At 36.9% G+C, this 23,231-nt stretch overlaps 1 protein-coding gene across 1 annotated transcript; it reads right to left on the bottom strand.

The window, feature by feature from the left end:
• Positions 1 to 788: 788 nt before the first annotated feature.
• LOC105440131 (nucleolin-like) lies at positions 789 to 15,345 on the bottom strand. Its single transcript, XM_030973322.1, has 4 exons — positions 14,914 to 15,345; positions 6,246 to 6,569; positions 4,781 to 4,864; positions 789 to 3,689 (listed from the first exon to the last, which is right to left on the bottom strand). The coding sequence occupies exons 2-4, from the start codon at positions 6,334 to 6,336 to the stop codon at positions 3,055 to 3,057; spliced, it is 810 nt and encodes a 269-aa protein (XP_030829182.1). The 5' UTR covers positions 6,337 to 6,569; positions 14,914 to 15,345; the 3' UTR covers positions 789 to 3,054.
• Positions 15,346 to 23,231: the final 7,886 nt, after the last annotated feature.

Raw genomic sequence — 23,231 nt, 5'->3', positions numbered from 1 at the left:
TATGGAAAAATGCCCCCCCCCCCCCCCCACTTCCCTTTCTTCCTATCGACATTAACATGTATCGTAGAGGCAAATGCAACATTCTGAAGACAGGATTCGGTGACCATGGCGACCGCTTTATAGTGCCTTACCACTGTACGAACTCATGAAAGGTCTTTTTTTTTAGAACTTAAAAGCCGATTATTACGTCAAGATGTGGAATCTTGTAGATGTTAGATGTTAATAATGCAATATATTTAATTTTATCTTCCATCACATTTTCATTCTCACTCCCTCTCTCTCTCTCTCTCTCTCTCTCTCTCCCTCTCTCTCTCTCTCTCTCTCTCTCTCTCACTGTATTTCTCTCTTGCTCTCGCTCTTTTTTTCTCTCTCTCTTAGAGTCAGTCTCCTTCATCTTTTTAATCTCCTTGTGTTCCGAATTTTAAATTCTGACACTCTCTTGCTTTTTTCCTTTACCCCTTCGTTACAATAATTTTGTCTAAGAATCGGTTGTGTAAATCATTCATATATTAATAGTATATTTTCACCCTCTTCACTTACCACCTCTCCCTATCTCTTCATCTCTCTCTCTCTCTCTCTCTGTCTCTCTTTCTCCGTCTCTTCCTCCCCAACCTCTCTTTCCATCTCATCTTTTTAGTTTTTACCATCTCCGAATAAGGCCAAATAACAACAATGAAGTATTTCTCGTATTCGGCCGCCTCCTTTTTGACCGCTGCCTCCTTTTTGTTTTACTATTAACTATTCAGAAGAAGAAAAACAAATCAATAAAAGCCACAAACACAAAAAAGCCTGTGATATACATTTTGTTTAAATAGCTTCTAAAGTGATACAAATCATTTGTTGTCATAAATCGCATAAGTATACTCATATAGCACAATACCTGTGAATAAATAGGCTTATTAGTAGCATAGCAGCCATCTTGGAAAAGAATTGCAAAAAAAAAAAGCAAAATAGTAAATAGTAAATGTCCTGCCTCCTCCTTTAAAAAAAAAATACAGACAAGAAACACGTATTTTTGTTATTGGCCTAAAGCTATATTACATGTAGCTATTAATTAAATCACAACATTTCTTTAATATATTTGCATTGTGTAAAAACATTTACACACTAGGACATGATCATACCATATTCGTGATGACAAAGGAAAGTATTTTGTTATGTGGAAGCTATCGGGGCTAAGAAGAAGACAAAAAACTGAAGGAATAAAGGAAGTGAAATAGAAGAAAGAGTTCGCTGTAATATTCTAGCGATCTACTGTATTCTCATCTATTTATAACGTAGGGAGGGTAATGAATTATCCATAAAGGGAACACGGGTCCCAAACGCTTCTTTCTTTTATTTTGTCTGCATGTCGGCTATATCACATATCACATGTCGAACTTGTTTTCATTACCTAATGTACGTCATTCTCCTGTTCACTTACAATGTGTAATGCGTCCCTTTACATTAACTTAATTTCCTTTCAATGCCAAAATAAGACTGTCGTGTCTTAAGACTTGCCATAAATGTCAAATATAAGTATTTGCAATACTCGTGAAAATTTAAGGAACTAAAGTCAATTTGTGAGTTGAAACTTTATATTTCTTTGATTAAAAATGCAAAGTTTTGGGAAATTTTGAAAATGAATGGATAGTAATTCTTTAAAATTGTGATATATTTGGATACCCCTGTGGATAAATTATAAGCACTAGAAAATAATTTTCAAATAAAACTTTGTATTACCGTTAACTTATCATACGTTGGTTTCGTGGAAAAACGACTATTGAATTTGTACATATACATGTATATCAATTATATATGTAGAGAGACAGAATGATTAGTATACTATAAGATACATACCCCAACTTCATAACATTTTATTGAAAGGAAGACGGTAGTATATTTTAATTCCAGAAATAGCGTTGAAAAAATTTTGTCGTTGTTTCGTAGGGAAAATATCAGTAGAGTCTAACAAAAAATTGCTAATATAATATCATGAAGGAAATTATGTAATCGTTACCCCTATGAGCGGTCAAAATCCGTTGATATTCAACTTAATTAGATATTTTCAGCATTCCCCGCATCACTGCAGGTTTTAATGAGATGTAGGACATAATATCAGAATTGGGATTTGATGTCCATATTTCACATTTGCACTTCGCAAATAAAAGTGTACATTTGGATTATCCCATTTTGAATAAAAATGTGTCTCTGTTTGAAATAAAATAGGTAAACGAAGTACAACCATCGTCTTGAATATATAAACAAGATAAAACTAACAGTCAACAAGACATGAATAAATCTCTAGGGATTGTTTTTAATACTATAGAACCTAACGGTATCCTGAGGCTTCACTATTAAAAATGGACCGTCAATGTCAGCAGATAAAACAGAAATTGTCAGGCTCCCTCTAGCGCTACTATCAATCATCTTTTTCTTGTACCTGTTTACGAATCTTTTTATAGCATGACAGCAATTTAGTACGAAAACAAAATCATCGTAGGCCCTCAAGTGCTTATCTTCTGCTTTCGGTTTGATGAGACGATCTGCGTCTCAGATATTCTATAAATGAGAGGGGAAAAAAGAATATACACTTTTCCACTTCACAGTGGCGTAGCGTATTGAAGGGAGCGCAGACATCACGGGAGGGGGTGCATCGATGTTATCATGATGATTAAATGAGAGTTAACGAGACCGCCGAGTGGATGGAGGATATGGGAGGTGGTCCTACAGTCAGTCTACTTTCACGACCCTCTTCCCCTCTCCTTTGACAGCCTTCGTTTTGTTTCACCATGCCCCGTTCCTACGCAACTGTTCCTCCCATAAATATCTTCTGTCAATATTAAATCACCATAATCATGGTTTCACTATCACCAAATTATATATAAGTATATATTGCAATCCCATTTTCAACTAAGGGAAGGCAGTTCTAGCGCTAATCACTCATACTGTGTGGCATAACAAATATTTATATATAATTTTTTTTAATGTAAAAGCTAAGCTAAATTGAAAGTTGGAATGTCAGGGAGGGGTACTGTCTGTACTGACCAGAGTTTATACATTTGCAAAATTATTCTAGAAATGAGTTCTCCTGTTCTGTGATACTTTGCATACCGCGCCAATCAATACACCAACGAACGCTAAAATCCAGCAGATACAGAGAATATTGCAATCGCTATGTTGCCGTGTTCTTCTTTTGATTTGAACCGGCGAAGATCTTTGCAATTTCTTTGGAAGCTCTGGTAATTTAGGCGGCTTTGAGTCACACTGGCAGAGTTGTTGATTCGGTTGATTTTGAAAGACAAAGCAATGTTTTCCCGAAAGGGGACGCACTGGGAAGGATGTCCGTTTTCCCCCATCCGGGGACTTCGTTGTTGCAGGTATTGTTACAGGTACTGTGCCACCTCCCCCACCATTGTCCTCATTGTCAGTTTCATTCTCCTCGTCGCTCTCATCATTATCGATATCATCATCTCCTTCTCCATCGTCATCGTCATCATCGCTGTTGCCTCCAACATGAACATTGGTTCTCATAGTTGTTCTATACGGTGTCACATTTTCTGAAGAGGTGAAACTGACAGAAACAGTACTACTTTGTCCCGTCTTCATATCAGTATCGGGGATACTAGCGCCATCTACGTTGAAACTGTTTTCCGACTCGCCCTCCTCCGATTCCTCCTGCGCTGTCCCTCCGGGCATGTCATAATATCCTGGGGAGACGTTTGGAAACAAATGGAGAAGACAATGTAACTTTTTCTTTGACGAAGTTTGTGACAAAAAAACTACCTTGGCCAATGAAAGTCAGTGAGAAAACATCGCCATGTTCTGTCATTTCCTAACAGTGCTTTGATCGTGCCAAGGGTGAGATTGATAGAGAATCATATTTTTATTGATAGGAAATTAGATTGATTATTTCTTATAACATAATTAGTTTTGATTGGAAGGTAGTTCAAGGCTAGCACCTGCTGCTGAGTAGTTATAATGGTGCTAGGAGCATCGAGGCTTCATGCATATTGGTTTATCTTTTTTTACTCATCATGTCCTCCTTTGTCACACATTTGTTTATTCTTTTGTATTATTTAATGTACATTATTTTGTATTTACATGTTTTGATCTATTACTGAAATGTGGAAAAATAAATGAAATGAAATGAAAATGTGACAAGTTTCCCAATTCGAATAAAAATGCTGTGAATTTATAGACCATTGTTTTTAAGATGTGATCATCGACAGAGCGAAATCATTTGGTTAGCGGAATTACAAATGTAGGCCTACATGTACATGTTTGTGGAAAAGGAAATAATGATACCAGAGTCAAAACCAAGTGTCCTAAACTATTTCGCTTTACAATTCGACGAAAGGTGATTTGTGTCTGTTGCATTCATACACCAAGTAAATTGGCGCATGTTAGTCCCTTTAATTTTCAAGTTGCCATATCCGATAAAAGTGGGAGGGGCAAATTCACATTGTCAAAAGACATCTTTCTTGAGATGAATTCTGCATCATGAATATTTTAAGAATTACGATTCACATGCGTGACATTATTGTGAGGCGGGATAGCTCAGTTGGTAGAGTAGTGTCATGGTCTCGTAATCCGGTGACCCGGGTTCGAAACCAAGGCGATGCGCTATATAGTGCCCTTTGGTAAGGCATTAATCCTCATTACCAGGTCTCTCGGAGAGGACCTAAAGCCGTCGGTCCTCTGTTTTCTTACTAGCACGCATTTATGCTTTCTTAGCAGTCATGTAAAATAACCACCACTGCACACATTTGTCACTAATATGATTTGTTTTTAATATTACCTGTTGAACCTTGATTGTACCATGTCACAACGGTGAGAATATTTTTGTCCTCTTCACTCGATTCTTCACTGCTACTGGTGTCGGCTGCGGAAATAAAGAGATTGGAAATCATATTCACCTTTTCAGCACATTAATTGACATCCAAAATGAAAGGGGGGAGTTGACAAGTTGTTGCGGTTGTTGGATTTGAAATGATTCAATTTTAGAGAGGGGGGTCTGTCCACTTGTTTCTGTTTATCGACTCCATTACCCATGCCATCAATGTATCATCAGCAGATGGCATCCGATAGGCTTATTGTACATACCTTTCAATTAATCAGGATTATGGTCAGTACGCGTGACCTTTTGATAACAAATACAAAGGAAAATTGATATTAAGTAATATGAGCCGAGAAACGGGTATGCTTGATCAGATTATATATTAAATTTGACAAGATATTATGAAATGAGATGGGTTTGAATTCATTCTTACTTGATTAAATTTCACATCTAGCATGTATTTATCAAAAGTATTGCATCTTTCATTTTAATAAAGAACTTTATCAAATTTGCACATACAGTGTACCTGATGTATATAGAACTTTCTACTGCAGTGCGTATCCTAGTTGAATTGGGTGTGCTCATGAGGAGGGATCATGTTTCCCTTTATCGAGTGCACTAAGATTACTGGAGACAGACAGTCATTTATTAATGGGTTGGTTTGATCCTCAAGTAGCTTTTCGACGATGTATTGGATAATGGATGAGCGTTACTCCCTGATAAAAACAATTTATCTCGTTTGGGTTGACTCAACTCGACGTTGCTATTTCAACTTGGTGCCACAAGTTTGTTTTTTGTGACTAAGAATATGTTTGAAAGGAACATCCCATATAACGGAAAACCCTGAATCATAAAACCAATTACACAAATCCTATATACCTACATACTCACGTGTACATTAAATGTACCACCTTCACTCGCCTATATAAATTGAAATCTTATTCAGTGAGAATTGTTTTCTTAAAATGTTAACAAAAAAAGAAGGATATTAAGAAGATCAGTCTTGAGTTACTCAAAAAGCTTTTTACAAAAGTTTTAAACTTTATGAAATAATCTTAAAAACAGTATTTTATGGTGTGCTCGTGATGATAATGCTTTGCCTTTGATTAAAAAAGATAAGTCATATTGTATTCCACATAATCTTTCCAAAAATTCTGTAGGACATGTTTGAGAAAATACTATCACCAAAAAAATTGTTTAACGACAAACTGCAACTAACTAAACATACACAAGGGAAAGGAATCGATCTCTAAATGAGACAAGGTGCACATTTCTTTCAATTATCAAGTGGAATCGACCAATGCTAGGGGGAAAAATTGAGAGAGCGAGCCAAGGATTTGACATTCACGTCTAGTGCATGTGCAATCAAATCAAACTACCAAGGTTTTTTCAACTTTTGTTCACAAAGCTAATTTAAAAATCTTACCTTGAAGTTCAGTAATTAGAAGCAGTAGATTGTAACAAATGGCAACGATGAGCGTGATAGCTCCATTAGTTGATGATGAGACCTTCATCATGTGTTTGTCTCCAGAACTTGGATTGAGAAAGGTGCAAAGCTAATGCATCCAGTCATCATAGGTCATTATCACAGGTCATGGTACGGTGGCTGCTTTGAAGGTGAGGGCGACAGGTAACAGTTTCAGACGGTTCTGGCAAGAGTTATGAAGTGAAACTGAGAGACGAGAGCTCATCAAACATTGGCTACCTTCACGATGAATCAATCACCAATCGAAAGTTACTTCCTCTCAACCTGGAAATAGAGAAACATGAGCATGATCATGATGATAAAAAAGAAATGTTTTCATCTGAGGACAAATCCTACATGCTAGCTCGGTTTTACGCAATCGGACACACATGCGGTCGGCAGAACATAAAAATGGAAACATGCCATTTCATTGTGGCGATCTTTATCAAGATTATGGAGGAAGAGGACGTATATCCCCCACATGGTATATATATCAAGAATTAGATGTTGTGGGTATGTTCTGAATGGTACAAACTGATGAAACATCCCGGATAACGACAATTCAGGCTTGTCTGTACTGAATTTGCATAATGTGAAAAATAATAATGGTCAGTGTGAATATTTCACCTCTTGCTTTGTTAACACTTCAAGACAATGCACTTTTTAGAAAAAAGGGTGTATATTGTCTAAAACCGGACTGTGGATCACAAGGTTCGCGGTTCGAGTCCTGCCGTGACACTACTTGTCCTTTGGCAAGACATTAATCTTCATTTGCCACTCTCCACCCATGTGAAGTAAAATGGGAAGCCGTTAGGAAGAAAATCATTGAATGCTTTAGCGCCTTATTATTGCACCTCAGCTACAGCCGGGGTATTATGCGCAGTATAGTAAATTCATATACATGTGTAGTAGCTGCGGTATATAAATTGACCTATTTTTTTAATAATTATTGTCTTGTTTTCAGTGATATCTCAGAAATTGAAAATAATGACCGAAAATCAGATGAATTTATTGTGATGTAATAAAGAAATATTACACCAAAAGAAACCCAGCGCACATAAAGGCCAAATATCTTTACTATCTCCCTCTTTTCTTCTTCACCCCCCCCCCCCCCCGCAGCATTCATCTTGTTTGATTGAAAAGTCCCATAGAACTTCTTTCTTTCTTACCCCGCCTTCTTCCTTTAATGTAAATCAGTCTAATATGCCAACATTTCATACAATATCACAACTCGAAACGGGGAGGAGACGAATTTCATGAACATGAACAAGTCAATAATTAATTTATTTTTTTCTAAAGTTTACAGAATTCACGAAGATTGGGTGAGTGGGCGTACAGTCTTGCCATTTAATTAACAAGCTAAATGCATGGGGATCTTGTTTAGTTGTAAGTTAACGAAAAAGAGAGAGAAAGAGAGAGAGAGAGAGAGAGAAATCAGCCGACTGTCACAATTATTTGCGATTGATAATCATACATGCACTCGATTAGGCCTCGTTATTATCCCCCACTTTAACCAAAAAGTATTATACATTATTTTTAAATACTACTTTCAAGCCAACTAGGGGCCAATATAATGATTTGTTTTTTAAAACAAGAAGCGTTATGCTTTCTAAATAATGTGCATATTCATCGGAGAAGGGTGAATGGCCATCTGGCTCATGTCGTGATGTTCATTATGAATTGATTGAATGGAATGTCTTACCCCCTCCCGCCATAAATAGAGCAGAAATTAAATTTCTTCGTATTTTTTTATCTTCTAATGATACTTGATTACAAGTTTTTGCAAATCAACATGCTTTGTAATGAAGCAGACAAGTCACAGCGGTTTCATAAGCTTCTTTTGAAAATTGTTTTTTATCATGACAATTGTGTAAATACGGGATAACTTTTATATTAGGCAAACTTTGTCTGCCAATCACCCCCCCCCCCCGCAACATTATATTTTAGGGGCGATTTCGCCAGGCTGCTGTGTTTTCTTGCCCCGCAATAGATTTTCCCGTTTTTATTAAAAAAATAAGAAATAAAAATCCAATCAATGTCAGCATTTCCTACCTGAACAAGATATGACGGTTGCTCTACGGTTAGTAATTTCGGCTACAGCCCCTAGCACCCCCCCCCCCGCCCCATACACATATGCTTTGCAATATATGTACTCGTATTAAGTATGTGGGGGCGACGCCCGTTTGCATGTTTTTCAATTACTGAAAATGAGTTATTTATTTTATGTTGTAGAAACGTGACGAAAGCCATTGTCAAAAGCATTTAATCACAATTAATATATACATGTTATGTACAAGAAAACAAAGAATGTGATTATGCAGGAGTTGTGAATTGTGGCCTATGTTCCATGTTAATCCATGTCATCATCAATCTGCTGAATACCGAAGAATGTGTAATCAGCAAGGAGGCGTTTGTGGCTTTTTCCACTTTGAGACTTCATCAGTTCGTAGAGGCTGAACTTACTCAATGCTCAATATTAACAAAATAGTTACAATTGCTCTTGATAAGTAATTTTCTTATTTGCTCCCTTCTAGAAAAGGAATTAAATGATATATTTCAAAATTCTGAATACTTGGAAAAAGTCTTTCAGCATTCTGTACGCAAAACGTGACTTACGACTACTGTATGTACGCCAATAGAATTATGTATGCATGGACTTGACCTACCGTTATGTTTCTTATGAAACGGGAAATTGTGGAAAACAGCTCATTTGGTTGTCATGTCGACTGCAATTTCATTCAAACACGTGCCCACGCATATATATTGTGATGTCACCAGAAGCTGGTTTGCGGCTATATCTCACGCATCTCTTATGATTGTATACCGCCCATAACGCATGACCCGGATATAGTGGTAATCTTGACTGTTGACGGATGACTGACTGACTCGCTTTCAGATCACGATAGGTCAGAGTGGTCAGGGATGCTTCACAAAATGATATCATACTGGTCACTTGTGTGGATTTATTTTGGCAGAAAGGAAAAAGAACACGGACAAGAGAAACAAGAACAAGAAAAAGAACAAGACAGGACAAAGAAGTAGAAGAAGAAGAAATGCAAAATAAGGAGGGGAAGAAGATGAAGACGAAGATCAGTGATATAAGTACTATTCCTGGTAGTAGTGGTAGTAGTAGTAGTAGTAGTAGTAGTATTAGTAGTAGTAGTAGTAGTAGTAGTAGTAGTAGTAGTAGTAGTAGTAGTAGTAGTAGTAGTTGTAGTAGTAGTAGTAGTAGTAGTAGTAGTAGTAGTAGTAGTAGTAGTAGTAGTGGTAGTGGTAGTAGTAGTAGTAGTAGTAGTAGTAGTAGTAGTAGTGGTAGTGGTAGTGGTAGTAGTAGTAGTAGTGGTAGTAGTAGTAGTAGTAGTAGTAGTAGTAGTAGTAGTAGTAGTAGTATTAGTAGTAGTAGTAGTAGTAGTAGTAGTAGTAGTAGTAGTAGTAGTATTAGTAGTAGTAGTAGTAGTAGTAGTAGTAGTAGTATTAGTAGTAGTAGTAGTAGTAGTAGTAGTAGTGGTAGTGGTATTGCAGAGGGCAATATTGATTAATCAGATAGACCCCCTTACTTGGACATAACTTGGAATAATCTCAAATCTCATTAGGTTTATTGAAAAACATGTTGAAGATACTATGTCCCTTTTGCAGCCAACCTCAAATTCTGTAGAACTTTGCAGGAATTATGTATATGTCATGTATGTCCTATCTGTGAATTTAAACGTTAGCAGTGTCCTTATATTCAAATTATGCAAGGAAATTCGTTTACTTGCCAGACTTCACTGTCAGACACTATCGAGTGACTGACTGGCTTTTTTCTTCTTTGGTAATAACATACATAAAATGAGCTGTGAAGGGTACATGAGCATATACATCAATAACCCACTTTTTGTAATGGCTAAAATTAAACTGATTGCACAAAACGTACGACCATTCGGTAAAATGGTCTGAAAATCGGACTATTACTTATTGACTTGGTAGCACTTAAGTTGATTCGACAACTAATAGTGATTATTATCTCAATCAAAGATATTTCAAGCCCCCCTCCCCCTTTATTTTTTTTGTTAGGGAAGTTCTAAATTAGTATTATCTTTCAAATTCCGTTGGAATTTAACCTTTTCATTTTTTGGCCTGCAAATTCGACATAGGCCTACATGTAGTACCTGTAAGAGCCCAGTTGGAATTATAGAAGTAGGTCGCCCTAATGCATGCGTTCTTGGCAAGGATGAAGACAAAATGAGAAAAGGAAGATGAAAGATGAAATAGAGCAAGAAATGTGACGGAAAGCTGAAACATTAATGTAGAGATATGGACTGAGAAATAGAAAATAACAGGACCGCCTTTGATACTACTTTTCTATAAATGGGTAATGTAGATGGCATGAGAAGTTCACGCGAACATAGATATTTTGTTCACTTTGTTTTTATTTGCTGCTGAAGTTTTATCTCTCAATATCTTTAATTGTATACAGACTTAATGTCTGAGCTTTAACTGATGATTTATACATTCATTTTGACTGTCTGTGTTTATACCGTGCCGGTGCCAAGTATCGCATCTTTGGAAAGAAAGGGTGCGGAGAAAGAGATAAAATGAAAGAGACGAGAGATATAGTTAAAGATAAACAGATGATAAATACGCTTACTATTAAAGGAATCCGATAACTTTGTCTCAGATTCTGAAACAAAATCCTGGATTTAGCTTATGCTGCAATGATAATTATAAACCTTTAGGTCAGTCAGGAACCCCATGACTTTTTACAAGCCGATCTGAATATCAAGATATTTATGATTGGAAATTGAAACTAAATTTTGCGTTTGCCTAACGGTTTTCAAAACACTACAGTCTATTGGGGGAAATGAGTATGGTAAAACCGGTCACTCAAAGATTTTTTACCTTTTTGATGCACTTCTTGATCATTTTGAAGCGCGATTTTTGTAGGGCTTCAATATTACACCATATCACAGACACTGACAACACATAGGGCCATGCATCTTAACATTTAACATTGTTAAACGCTGCCTTTAAAGAAAAGGTGAACATCGTGATTTTCATTGTGGTCTTTATTTTTTTCTTCTTTCGGGGCGTTGTCTCTGTATAGATGTTATTTTTTAACAAAAGATAATCTCCAAAGTTCTATGAAATTACGAAACCGACTACGTACGGCTCCTTCTGTCTCTTAAACCTTGCGTTAAGATCTGGCCACTAGATATGCTATTTTTCTTTGCCATGGAAACATGAGTCTAACCTTATATGATAAACTTCAAAAGATTCGATATGCACCATCATCGTTCTCCAATGACACAAGTATGACAATGACTTGTCACTGGTGAATGGTCGTAACAAAACTCACATGAAGGTGCATATTTGCTATACAATGCTTACTCTTGTCAAAGGGAAGATGTTTGATACGATTTGACAATTTTCTTCAAATATTTACTTCCTAAACATCATAGATATAAGAGCATTTGGTTGCTCTTTAGAAATATAACAAAACAATTTATGTTCATTGTTTGATTAAATGCTTAACAGCGAAACGAATCATTTTCAACCTTCCTCTTAGAGCAACGATTTGCAGTTTTGTAAATGATCTGGTTTGACTACATGATAAATGCCTGTCTAAAGAATAACTTATGCTATCCGTTATGTCGCATTAAAGCTCATAATTAACATTGCCCATCTGCGCTTCCTGCAAGAAGGGATTAGCATAGTTCCCTCGACAATCAAAACAGGGTTAAGTACGAAATCATTTGAGTCTGCCCTTTCTTGAATTAGGTTAATTCCCCCAAATATAATCAATGGCCCACTTATTTTACAAGCATTATGCTTTCTCCTCCGAGCTAGCTAGAAAAGAGACTGTTGGCTAAGATAATAGTTTATATTTTGGATCCAAGCCTGCCCATTATTTCCTCGGTAATATGTAGTAATATCCTGCTATAATGAGAAAAGCAATGCGGCTAATGTCATATTTCATCCCAATAATGTCAAATTGGAAAGCAGCAGCAGCTGCCCCCTCAAACAAAAAGGCGGATGCACTATACTTTCTACAAGCAAAATCTTTAATTACAGTCATCATTAAAAAAAAAAATATCCATTAAATCGTTCTTTAAAAAAATTCTAATAACGAACCTAGCTACAGGTCACAATTAGGTGAGAGATTTGTTCGCCTAGTTTCCTTTAACCCTTTTAATCGCTTTTTTGTTGTTTTTGATTAGCTTTAAGGTAGGCCTAATTCAGTCAAATATGGCTATGTTTGCCAATTTTTTTTATATCTCGCATCAATATACCTTTTCATCATTTCAAGTTTTGTGAGTTTTTAAAAATAAAATAAAAATTGACTTGACGCCTGGAAGCAAATTCTCGTTGGCGGTTGCTGTTCAATTAACAGTTTATTCATCTTTCCTGCCAGTCCCTCCCTCACATCTAACACGGATATCCCTTGATATACATGCACTACTTAACCTGCCCACTCAACTAAACTCAGAAATCCCTATCCCACAAATACATATTTGAAAGGGAGGGAATTACAATCCTATATGCTAATCTGGATTAATTCACCAAGTAGTCTGGAAAATGTTTACTTTCTAAATCAGAAAGACGCTTGGTCTCAATCCAGCGAGTATTAAACTTGGACTTAACGATTTGAGAGACACATTACCGGGATAGACCAGAGAGTCAGCAATACAATCAGTAAATTTATAAAAACTGTAAAAGCCTGCAGCAATCGTTTGAAATGGGGTAAGAACACTGCAACTACTGCGTTTGTCGTATAGTAATGAACATATTATTCTTCCCAATCCGTCGATTACCTATTCAGCACTTTGGATCCTCGGGAAAAGGCACTTTATAAATCCAATTATTATTATCATCAATACAGTGTATTATCATTGTAATTATTGTTATTATTATTATCATTATGACTACTAATATCATTATTAGTATTGGTAGTAGTAGTGGCAGTAGCAGTAGTAGTAGTAGTAGTAGTAGTAGTAGCAGTAGTAGTAGTAGTAGTAGTAGTAGTAGTAGTAGTAGTAGTAGTTGTAGTAGTAGTAGTAGTAGTAGTAGTAGTAGTAGTAGTAGTAGTAGTAGAAGTAGTTGTAGTAGTAGTAGTAGTAGTAGTAGTAGTAGTAGTAGCAGCAGCAGCAGCAGCAGCAGCAGTAGTAGTAGTAGTAGTAGCAGCAGCAGCAGCAGTAGTAGTAATAGTAGTATTATCATTATCATTGTTATTATTATCATTATTACTATTTTAAGTATTAGTAGTAACATTAATATCATTAATATTATTTTTATAATTATAAGTGATCAATCTACATGAGCACTTCATTGCAGTTTCCCAATGGTCACTTTTTTGTTGGTTAATTTTCTCTTTTATAGGACAGTGACCTAAAAATGGTCCAATCACTTCTGGAAAGTCCCTTAAAGCTAGGGGCACGTTGAGTTAAGAAACGGATCACAGCTTCTGCACTATAAGTGGATCAATCTGGATTATCTCCCTCACGTTATTTCATATTTGAAAAGAGGAATATGGGTCATACTTATTGTTAACATGTAAAACCCTCCCTCGTGGTTTATACATAGCGTCATGTTCCGTCAAGGGGCAACATGTAGTATAAGTTCCCAAGACACGATTCTAAAACATTAAAGACAAAGGTCGCAAAAGGGTTATCCTATTACTAAAAAGTTCGTCTATACCAATAAATTCTCTCTGCGTTTTGAATTGTAGCTGCTCTATAACTAACAACTTTTTTTTGTTAAAGGACTACATTAAATCAGCTGTGTGCATTGTCTTAAAATCTAGATAATGGGAAAAAACGAAAGAAGGAATTTTGAACTATAGCCAGTTTGTTTAGAAGGTACTTAACCTATACAAATCGAATCAGGCCCATAAGGAGATTAATGACATAATGTGTTCATGTTGGCCGTCAAATAATGTAGCTGTTCAGCAATTTGATTAACTCGTTAGCCAGATTACCTGTTGCGTTTCTGCATCAACAAGGAATGCTCAAACATGGCAGAACATGACAAGGTGATCACGATGAAAAAGAAATCCTCGGGAACTTCGCCAGAAAATTGTTAAATTAAAAGGTATTCCCCATGTCTGGAGACTCATTCTTTTTGTTAATCTTTGCCAGCGTTACCCTGCATGAGGTATTCACTTGTGTTACCATGACAAAGTCAAGGAACACGCTCACCAGGTGTTCGGAGTTTAGATTGTCTGCCAAAAAACATGATCTGAACATTAAATGTGGAATATTATAAATTTGTGCATGTATGCTTTTGCTGGCGATGCACCTTTGCTTTCGCACGTTTTAACGATGACAAGCAGTCAGGCAACACAATGTACAATCATGTTATTGTCTTGATCCCCCCCCCCCCCCCCCCTTTGTTGCTAATACTTGTCTCTCTCTCATGTTTTGATATCATTTTTTTTCAGCGTTATTTTAATTACAGTTACAGCGGTTTAATATACGATTATCATTAACAAAAATACATTAATAAATTCAGATTATACTAACCTTATCTCACAAGAAGGTATATCAAAATAAAAATCATGGCTGTAAGCAATGACAATCCCACATGCACATTACACACAAATCATGGTCATCGTAGTAGGTAAACAGATGAAATCACGAACAACAAAACTCACCTCTCTGACGTGTATTCTCCTGTACAAAACTTTTCAAACTATGAAGGTGCTCAACTCAAGATGGGCTGTTCGACGTCTCTCTGCACTTTGTGGATTCAATATTTTAAAAATAACCTGAAGTAGCGCATCCGATTGACCTGATTTCAAACCACATCTAAAAATGCAACTCGATCGGGAATATTTAACATGGAACATCCATGATCCTTTGACTTTTAATCAAACCATCCATAATGCCTGGTTCTTAATCTTGTAGACGCTGCTTCGAATCTATTGTAGAATATATACTTTGAACTTTGGGGGTATCACTGAAGGACTGAAGAGGCAGGAGAGTCTGGTCTTGTTAGTCACATCCGCCGCCTGATATATGCCGCTGGTTTTGACTTTTACTCGCTGAAGGTTGCCAAAGTCATTATTACCTCAACTTTCCGAAATCGAACAAAGTTTGGCTCATCCCAAGCTATTTCCGTAATCTTCTTAATAAACATCCTTGTTTCATTATTACTATTCATCTGTCATTCAGACGACAGTTGCTCTCTCTCTCTCTCTCTCTCTCTCTTTCTCTCTCTCCCATTTTCTCTCTTTTTCATAATGGACATATAGTCGGTACTCTATCCATTATCTTGTTTTCAGAACTTTACATTATGTACAGTAGTTGTACAAATTAAAATTCAACCAAGTAACATATAATATCCATGTAAATCCAGGTGTCTTGGTAATAGAGAATTAATGCATCAACAAAGGCACCAAGGAAAAGGTATCAACCCCATAACCTCACCATTTTAAACACCTTTTACCCCTGCGCTATCTGGGTTATGTATTCAAACTTTTAAAAAAGGACGTGTATTCCTTGTTGTGTATCCTTGACCTTCCTTGTTTCTCCTCATTTCCCGTTGGTGAAGACCAATCGAGATTAGATCAGTAGGGGTAGGACTGGCGACGTGATGATGTAAGTTCATCAATCAATCGTGGCATCAAGATAAACAAGACAACAACAAGAGGACAACAAAAACAAGGTCATGTGTGTAGAACTATGTCTTAGCAAAAACCACTCGGGACATATTTTATTGAAGGCCTACATGCGTAATGACTCCCTGGTATCATCTTCTTACAAACGGCAAAATGAAAAAGCTTGCATTAGTGATAGTTATTGTTTTCACGAAGTGACGGTAGTGAGGAAAATCGTAACGCAAAGTGAATGCGATTTTTTGTCACTACCGTCACTTCGTAAAAACAGCGACGAATATATTCAATACCCCATGATGTTCTATTTCATTGAGTTCTAGATGGACTCGGAAAGGCGTTCCATGAGCACTTTATTAGGTGAACAGTTATAAGAACTGCATATCTAAAATATGTTCCCTCTTTCGGGGCCTTCTCCAATTCCATGGATGTCCTAGGTGAACCCTGCCTTGGACTGTCTGTTCTGTCTGCATATTCAATTTAAAAATCTATGTTTTTAAACTTGTTCATGAGGACAGTTACCTTTCATTTGGTCGAATAATGTAAATGAAATATCGACAGTGACTACATGTTGAGTATGGAATAGCACCCCCTCTCTCCCTCTCCCTCTCTCTCTCTCTCTCTCTCTCTCTCTCTCTCTCTCTTGCTCTCCCTTTTTCTCCAAATTGTGTTGGGATGAGTGTTTATATGTATTTCTTTCCTTCGTACTCTTTTATCAATTTTTTTTTTTTTTTTGGTTTGGTTTATTGAGAAATCACATCAAACAAGCAGCTCGCAGGCTGAAAATGTTCAATTTACAAACAAGTTAAAAATATAGAGAGATATAACATATACAAAACTCAAATACATATTGTAAGTCATTGTAAGATGAAATCGAAATCGCAAAACAAAGTTATAGAGTAATGTAATAATATACTTTCATGTTGAAGAACCAAGACGGTGGGGAGGAGAGAATGGAGAAGAAAAAAGGAAGTTGTTTGACCGAAAGAGTTGAGAAAGTATTTAACAATTGCTAAACAAACATTTCTATTACAAAAAATGAAATTAAGCATTAAAAAAACCTTATTGGATGGGATGAAATTAAACCGTAAAAGTCAAAATGACTTTGCAGTTCCCCTTGCGCTTATCAATCACCAATGTTTCTAATGCAGACCGTTGGGGCGACAATGAAATGGAGCTTAAGACATAGGATCTCCATAATTTTCTATCATCAGCTGTTCTAGTTTGCTGCTCAAATAACATTCCCGTCCATCTCAAATAGATGACGTCTTTATTCATATTTGCTTGTCTCGCGGCACGTATACTAAGATGGAATTGCTTTTCATTTCTTATAAAAGCTGAGAGAGCGCAGGAGTCCATGGGCGGTGTAAAGAGTCTGAAGTGGTGGGACAACACCTAAAGGCATAATTGAACACTGCCAAATCTGAGATGCATGGCCCTCCGTGTTTCAGTATTATGGTGTAATATTGAAGCCCTAAACAAATTGCGCTTCAAAATGATCATTAAGTGCTTTAAAAAAGTAAAAAGTCTTTGAGTGACCGGTTTACCATACTCATTTTCCCCAGTAGACTGTAGTGTTAAAAAAAACCGTTGAGAAAACGGTTTTTGAAATTTCGAATTCCAATCATAAATATCTTGATAATCAAACATGCGATTAGCTTGTAAAAGTCATGGGAATTATTTCTGACCTAAAGGTTTATAATCATGGTTGAAGCATGAGCTAAAGCCAGGATTTTGTTTAGAATCAGAGGCAAAGTTGCCCAATCCATTTAAGCTTAGATTTCGAAAGGGCAAAGTGTACGGGGTACAAGAACATAAGCTATTAGAAGGACTTAGTTTGCAAAAAAAAGAACAAGAGAAAGAAAATCATGAGGGAATTCCCACTGCCACGAAATAAAATTGTTGATGACTGTTTAATCCCCGAAAAAACTTGATACCAATGAGAACCGTCCCTTGATGCAGCACCTGCCGGAACCTGTCACATTATGGAACCCTTAAGACAGTACAGTACCTATAGCAACATTCAGTATTGCTCATTAAGGCAATTATTGGGAGCTTTGAAATCCAAACTAGGGTGACGTGAACCTGACGAACTTGTATTGATAATGTTTTTGCTCGGAGCATAGCCAGTGAGGGTACTACTGTTTCAACAGACAAACAGACATTATGAGCGTCTAGGTTTCGCTACATAACTATTTCAAACGATAATTTGTTTAAGTGTTGCGTCTAACCCAATCCGCAATAATCCAGCTGAAATAAGTCTAATGAAACATAATTATAAACTGTAGAGAAACAACAACTTAAAATTAAAACTATTGGGCGAAGTTTTATTTGCTTAATTCCATGTATAATCAGTAAAAAATGTGGCGGGGACCTTGATTTTTTTTTTTTTTTTTTTTAATACACCTGATATTAAAATGATAAAACATTTAGAAATGACTCAGTTTTTATTCGACACGCAATTCTCGATAACAACGATGCACGTAAATATAATGTCAAACGTTGATATCCAGCCGTTGTGTTATGAATGACTCCTGCCCTCGGAAGTGAACAAGCAGTTACCATGGCATTGAACAATGGAAATGATATGACAAACAACCTTCATCTACTTTTCCCTCACATGGCCTTCATTGTGGCAATTTGGCGAAAAAAAGAGAAATTACGACAATTATGAAGGAAACCCCAACCTTTCCCGATCACAATTTGTTTCGAAAAAACATTTGTGTTTATGATTATGACGAATCTTCTCTTTCCCTGAGGAGAAGTCGTGTGTTCAAACCTTCTGGCATCTAGATGGCAAATGTCTTCACAATAGCAATTCATATCACTATCGATCTACTGAATATGCCAATCATTTCTTTTGTTCTGTTCCTTTCTTGGTTTTGCTTCAAATTAATCATTCTTTTATTCTTTTTCTTTTCTTCTCGTCTCTTCTGTTTCTCTTTTTCTTATTAGTGCTTATATTTCACCATATCAGATTCCGTATTTGTTCCCCCTCGTATTCCTCTTTTCATCATCTTAATCCATATTTTGTCTGATAATTCTCCCTCTTCCTCTATCTTTCTTATTGATATGCGTCTTTGTCTGGGTGTTTGTTTCTTGTTTTATCTGATGAACAGCCTTGATCATGACCATCCGGAAAGCTGATTCTAATCTTGAACATATTAAGCAGACAAGATAGTTAACAACTAGACCGCCTCACAGTTTTTTAATTGAATTTGTCTACTGCTCAGGAAATAATATGCTGTTGCTATTTTCTTACTTTCATTTTTACAGGGCAAACGTATTTTTCGAAAGCCGTCAGAGTCATCAGACCTCTTTGATTTCAATCAATATGCGAAATTCATTTGAATCTAAACTGATACATATAATTATGTTGATTAATTGTTAATTAAACTGGTAAAATTATTATTAAAAGTATGGGCCGCTATGAATCATCCCTTCCGTTCGTTCATGTAGCGCATGTCACGTTTCACACAGTGATCTACCTAAGCTGCTTTGTTTATCATTATTGTGAGGGCGGCTTACATTAAGGGGAACCCCCGACTGAGAGAACGATTATCATGTCACGCAATCAGCATCCAGTATGTCATTTACCTAATCATCCTTATTTAGCTTGATATTTCAGACATGGAGAGAACACTAACATTCCCTTAAAATGATGACAAATATGACCTTTCGATAAGATTTGATGTGGATGTCAAACAAACTTCAGTAAAACGCATCGCAGACTCACTTCACATAATTGCTTTCAGAGTACGCATTAGAATGATGCTTCTATTTCCTCCACAACACAAGACAGGGACCATGAAATTGAACCACTGCGTAAATATGGCAATCACATAGTGAAGAGGGGAAAACATGGTCGTTTCGGGTATCTCGAGAATTTAAAGGGAGGAGCTTTATCAGTTTATTGTCTTTGGATAGAATCGAACGTGAATTAGAATACATTTTGTTGCAAATAAAGAAATTACCCCAATATAGACCTTACTGATGATAATCATCGCTGTCTTCTTCGAGTTTTCACTATTCATCTAAGCCATAATGGAGGTATTACGTCAGGGTTATTTCATTATCTTCTATCTGAGGTATACTATAGTCTGTCAATAGTAGCACCGTTTAGGATCATGTTCGACATAAAGGTCAATGAGAGCTCGGGGAAAAGCCATTTACCGTGATTTTAACTGGATGGAAAGATTACTTTCATACTTCAATCTTAGACAGACACGAAACGTTTGCCAGGCCCCTTCCCTAGAAGTGGTTGATTGGATGATTGGGCGTGACCATGGCGACGAGAGTCTCGAACTAACTTCGCGCGAACTATAACTTCCTGTTCATTTTCGCACAAATTTGGCCTCGTTTTCAGGCGCGAGTCAGGCCTACATGTATATACTCTTTCTTCTCTCCTCCCTTCTTCTTCTTCTTCTTCTTCTTCTTCTTCTTCTTCTTCTTCTTCTCTTCTCCTTTATTCTCCATCTTCCTCGATCCTCCCATTTCTCTCCCTCCCTCCATCCCACTCCCTCTCCCTCTCTTTCTTTCTTTTTCCTTCTTTCCCCTCTCACCCCCTCTCTCTCTCTCTCTCGTTCTCTTCCTCATTATCATGTATGTTCTACTCATATTCCTTCTTCTTCTGCTGCTCTCTTCTCCATCTCCTCCCCATCCTCATGTTTCCATTTGGACCCATTCTCTCTTCCTACGTTCACACACAACACACATACACACACGCACGCAACACACACACACCCACACACACACACGCACCCGCATACACACACACACATACGAATTGCCATGGAACAGAAATGAGTTATGGTGGTCAAACACATATCTTTAGTTTTCAGTATCAAATAAACTTTTTAATAATTCTCGCGAAGCAATTTATTACAAAATAGGAATCAATCGTTAACGTTATGCGAATTTATATATATATTTATAAAGATATTTTACATGTATATTTAGAAGCAATGAAAGTATCTAATTTCTAATAGCGCGATATTTTACCATACCTTTTCGACAATATAAACTGAATTTAGATTCATATTTGATTTAACTATCCATTAGCACAATATTAGTTATAGGCTCGTACAGTCTGTTTTGGGCCAAAAGGACATTCATTCTGTGTTCAAGTAGCCTATATGACTTAACGCTCTTCTGCCTCCAAGAAAAGACTATGCATTGATTTGCTACAATGATCCTTTTGTCAGTGCAGTTTGATAAGAAAAATGCAACAAGCGAATAACATGTAATGCCATTGCATTACAGTTTAGTGTTGGTTTAGTGTCGGCTGTTGGTTTTTTCTAATTTATACCCCGTATTTTTCTGCTCAGCTGTCGTTCATTGAGTTGGCGGTTCTTTCAATATCCAATGTACTCTCATTGAATTACACAATCAATTATTATCTGGCCAGTACTGACTGATTGATTGATTTGATAGAATTTCTAGTTTTATACCCTAAAACCCATTGTATACTTCAGCAAAAGATGCATCACCTGCACCGGCATGAACTAATGGCCCCTTCACACATAGTGCGCCATTTAAATGTATTTATTACCTACGCTAATAATAGCCTATGAAAGGAATTTACTACACGCCCCTTTGGATCCAATGCATTGTCATTTCTTCAGTTTGCATTCAGTTGTTTTAGCAGTGCCCCCTCCCCCTCCCCCTCCCCCAATTGACGCGTCAATAATAGTTATTGTATACCGACGGAGTCTTACGTCATGGCCCGGTCACGCACGGCCCGCGCGTTGAAAATCGGAAAAAGTCGTGGAACCGACTTTTGTCAGGATTTGGGGGAAGCTAGCGAGCTGACACCGAATGCATAGCGTGTTGCTAGCGCGTTGCGCGTATACAGGGCGTGTGCTCCTCGTATGTCTGACGTTGGTCTAGCGCGCTCTGTGCGTGTCTGGCGTCTTTCGGCGTGTACATTCATGCGTCAAGCTCCGCGCATATTTTTTTGTGCATGCACAAATAAATAAAAAAAGACGCACACAGCGAATAACGTCGAATGCAAAGCGTTGGTCTAGCGCACTCGACGAACGAGTAACACACTATCAAAAATTGCAAATTTTCAATTTTCAATGCGCAGGGCGTGCTTTCCCCGTGCGTCCTCCGTGCGTCCCCTATGTATGCTCGCCCCATTAACAATTCAAGTATCTTCTGCAACGAAATAAACTAATGTGATATACATGAATGCGTCAATGTACCCATTGCACAGCAAAAGGATATCCAATGCATTCTGAAGGTCAGAACGTGTAGGTCTATAGGCCATTTATTTTGTCATGTTTTTTTTATGTCACAGGTACCAATAGGTACATGTAGATCATAATTTTCTCGTCAGAAAGAGAGACAATGTATAATTCATTTTCCCTGAGGCCTTTTAACGTTTCTCTTACCCGAAGAACATCAAATTTGTATCATTCTCTATAAATAGAGTAGTGAATTAGTTTATGGATTGATCTAAGAATCTGTTCATTTTCAGAATACAGTCATTGACTTATTTTGTAGGAACGGCCGGATTTACCTTAACATCAAAGTCATGCAAGTAGTAGTAGTACAAGTAGAAGTAGTAATTTGTGTAGTAGCGGTTGTAGAACAGGTATATTAATAGCAGTTATAGTAATGGTAATAGCGGAACTATTACTAGTACTACTAGTAGTGGTAGTAGTAGAAGTAGTTGTAGTAGTACTAGTAGTAGTAGTAGTAGTAGTAGTAGTCGTCGTAGTGAGAAAAGTAGGTATATTTTTATTAGTAGTAGTAGTAGGAGTAGTATTAGAAGTAGAAGTAGTAATATGAATGATGTTAGCGGTGGTGTTGGTGACTGGTGTTGGTTTGAGTGTTTACAGCGGAAGTATAAGCAAGTGTGGCTGTTGTTGTCGTTGTTGCTATAGTAGTAGAGTGGTAACTTTAGTAGCACTATTGTATAATCATTATCATCATTAGAAATAGTAGAAGTAGCAGTAGTAGTAGTAGTAGTAGTAGTAGTAATAGTAGTAGTAGTGGTAGTAGTAGTAGTAGTAGTAGTAGTAGTAGTAGTAGTAGAGTAGTAGTAGTAGTAGTCGGTCTGTAGAAGTAGGTTAGCAATATAAGCGAAAATTGCAGATGCATAATCGCAACTACTGTAATTGTAATAACTAGTGATTAGAAGTAGTAGTAGAAGTATAACATAAGTAGAAGAAATATAAATACAAATAGAAGTAGTAGTAAATAACTACTAGTAGTAGAATTCTTAGTAGCAGTAGTAGTAATAATTGTAGAGTAGTATTATTACCGGGTATTATTAACAGTAGATAAGACCACCAGCAGCAGCTGTGATAGTGGTGGCAGTGGTATTGGTTTGTTGTGGTGATGGTCGTCGT

This window comes from Strongylocentrotus purpuratus, unplaced genomic scaffold (genome assembly GCF_000002235.5).
Source record: "Strongylocentrotus purpuratus isolate Spur 01 unplaced genomic scaffold, Spur_5.0 spur5_scaffold_6, whole genome shotgun sequence".
Classification (NCBI taxonomy): domain Eukaryota; kingdom Metazoa; phylum Echinodermata; class Echinoidea; order Camarodonta; family Strongylocentrotidae; genus Strongylocentrotus; species Strongylocentrotus purpuratus.
Note: the sequence above shows the minus strand (reverse complement) of the source record. Positions and strands in the feature narration are given on the sequence as shown.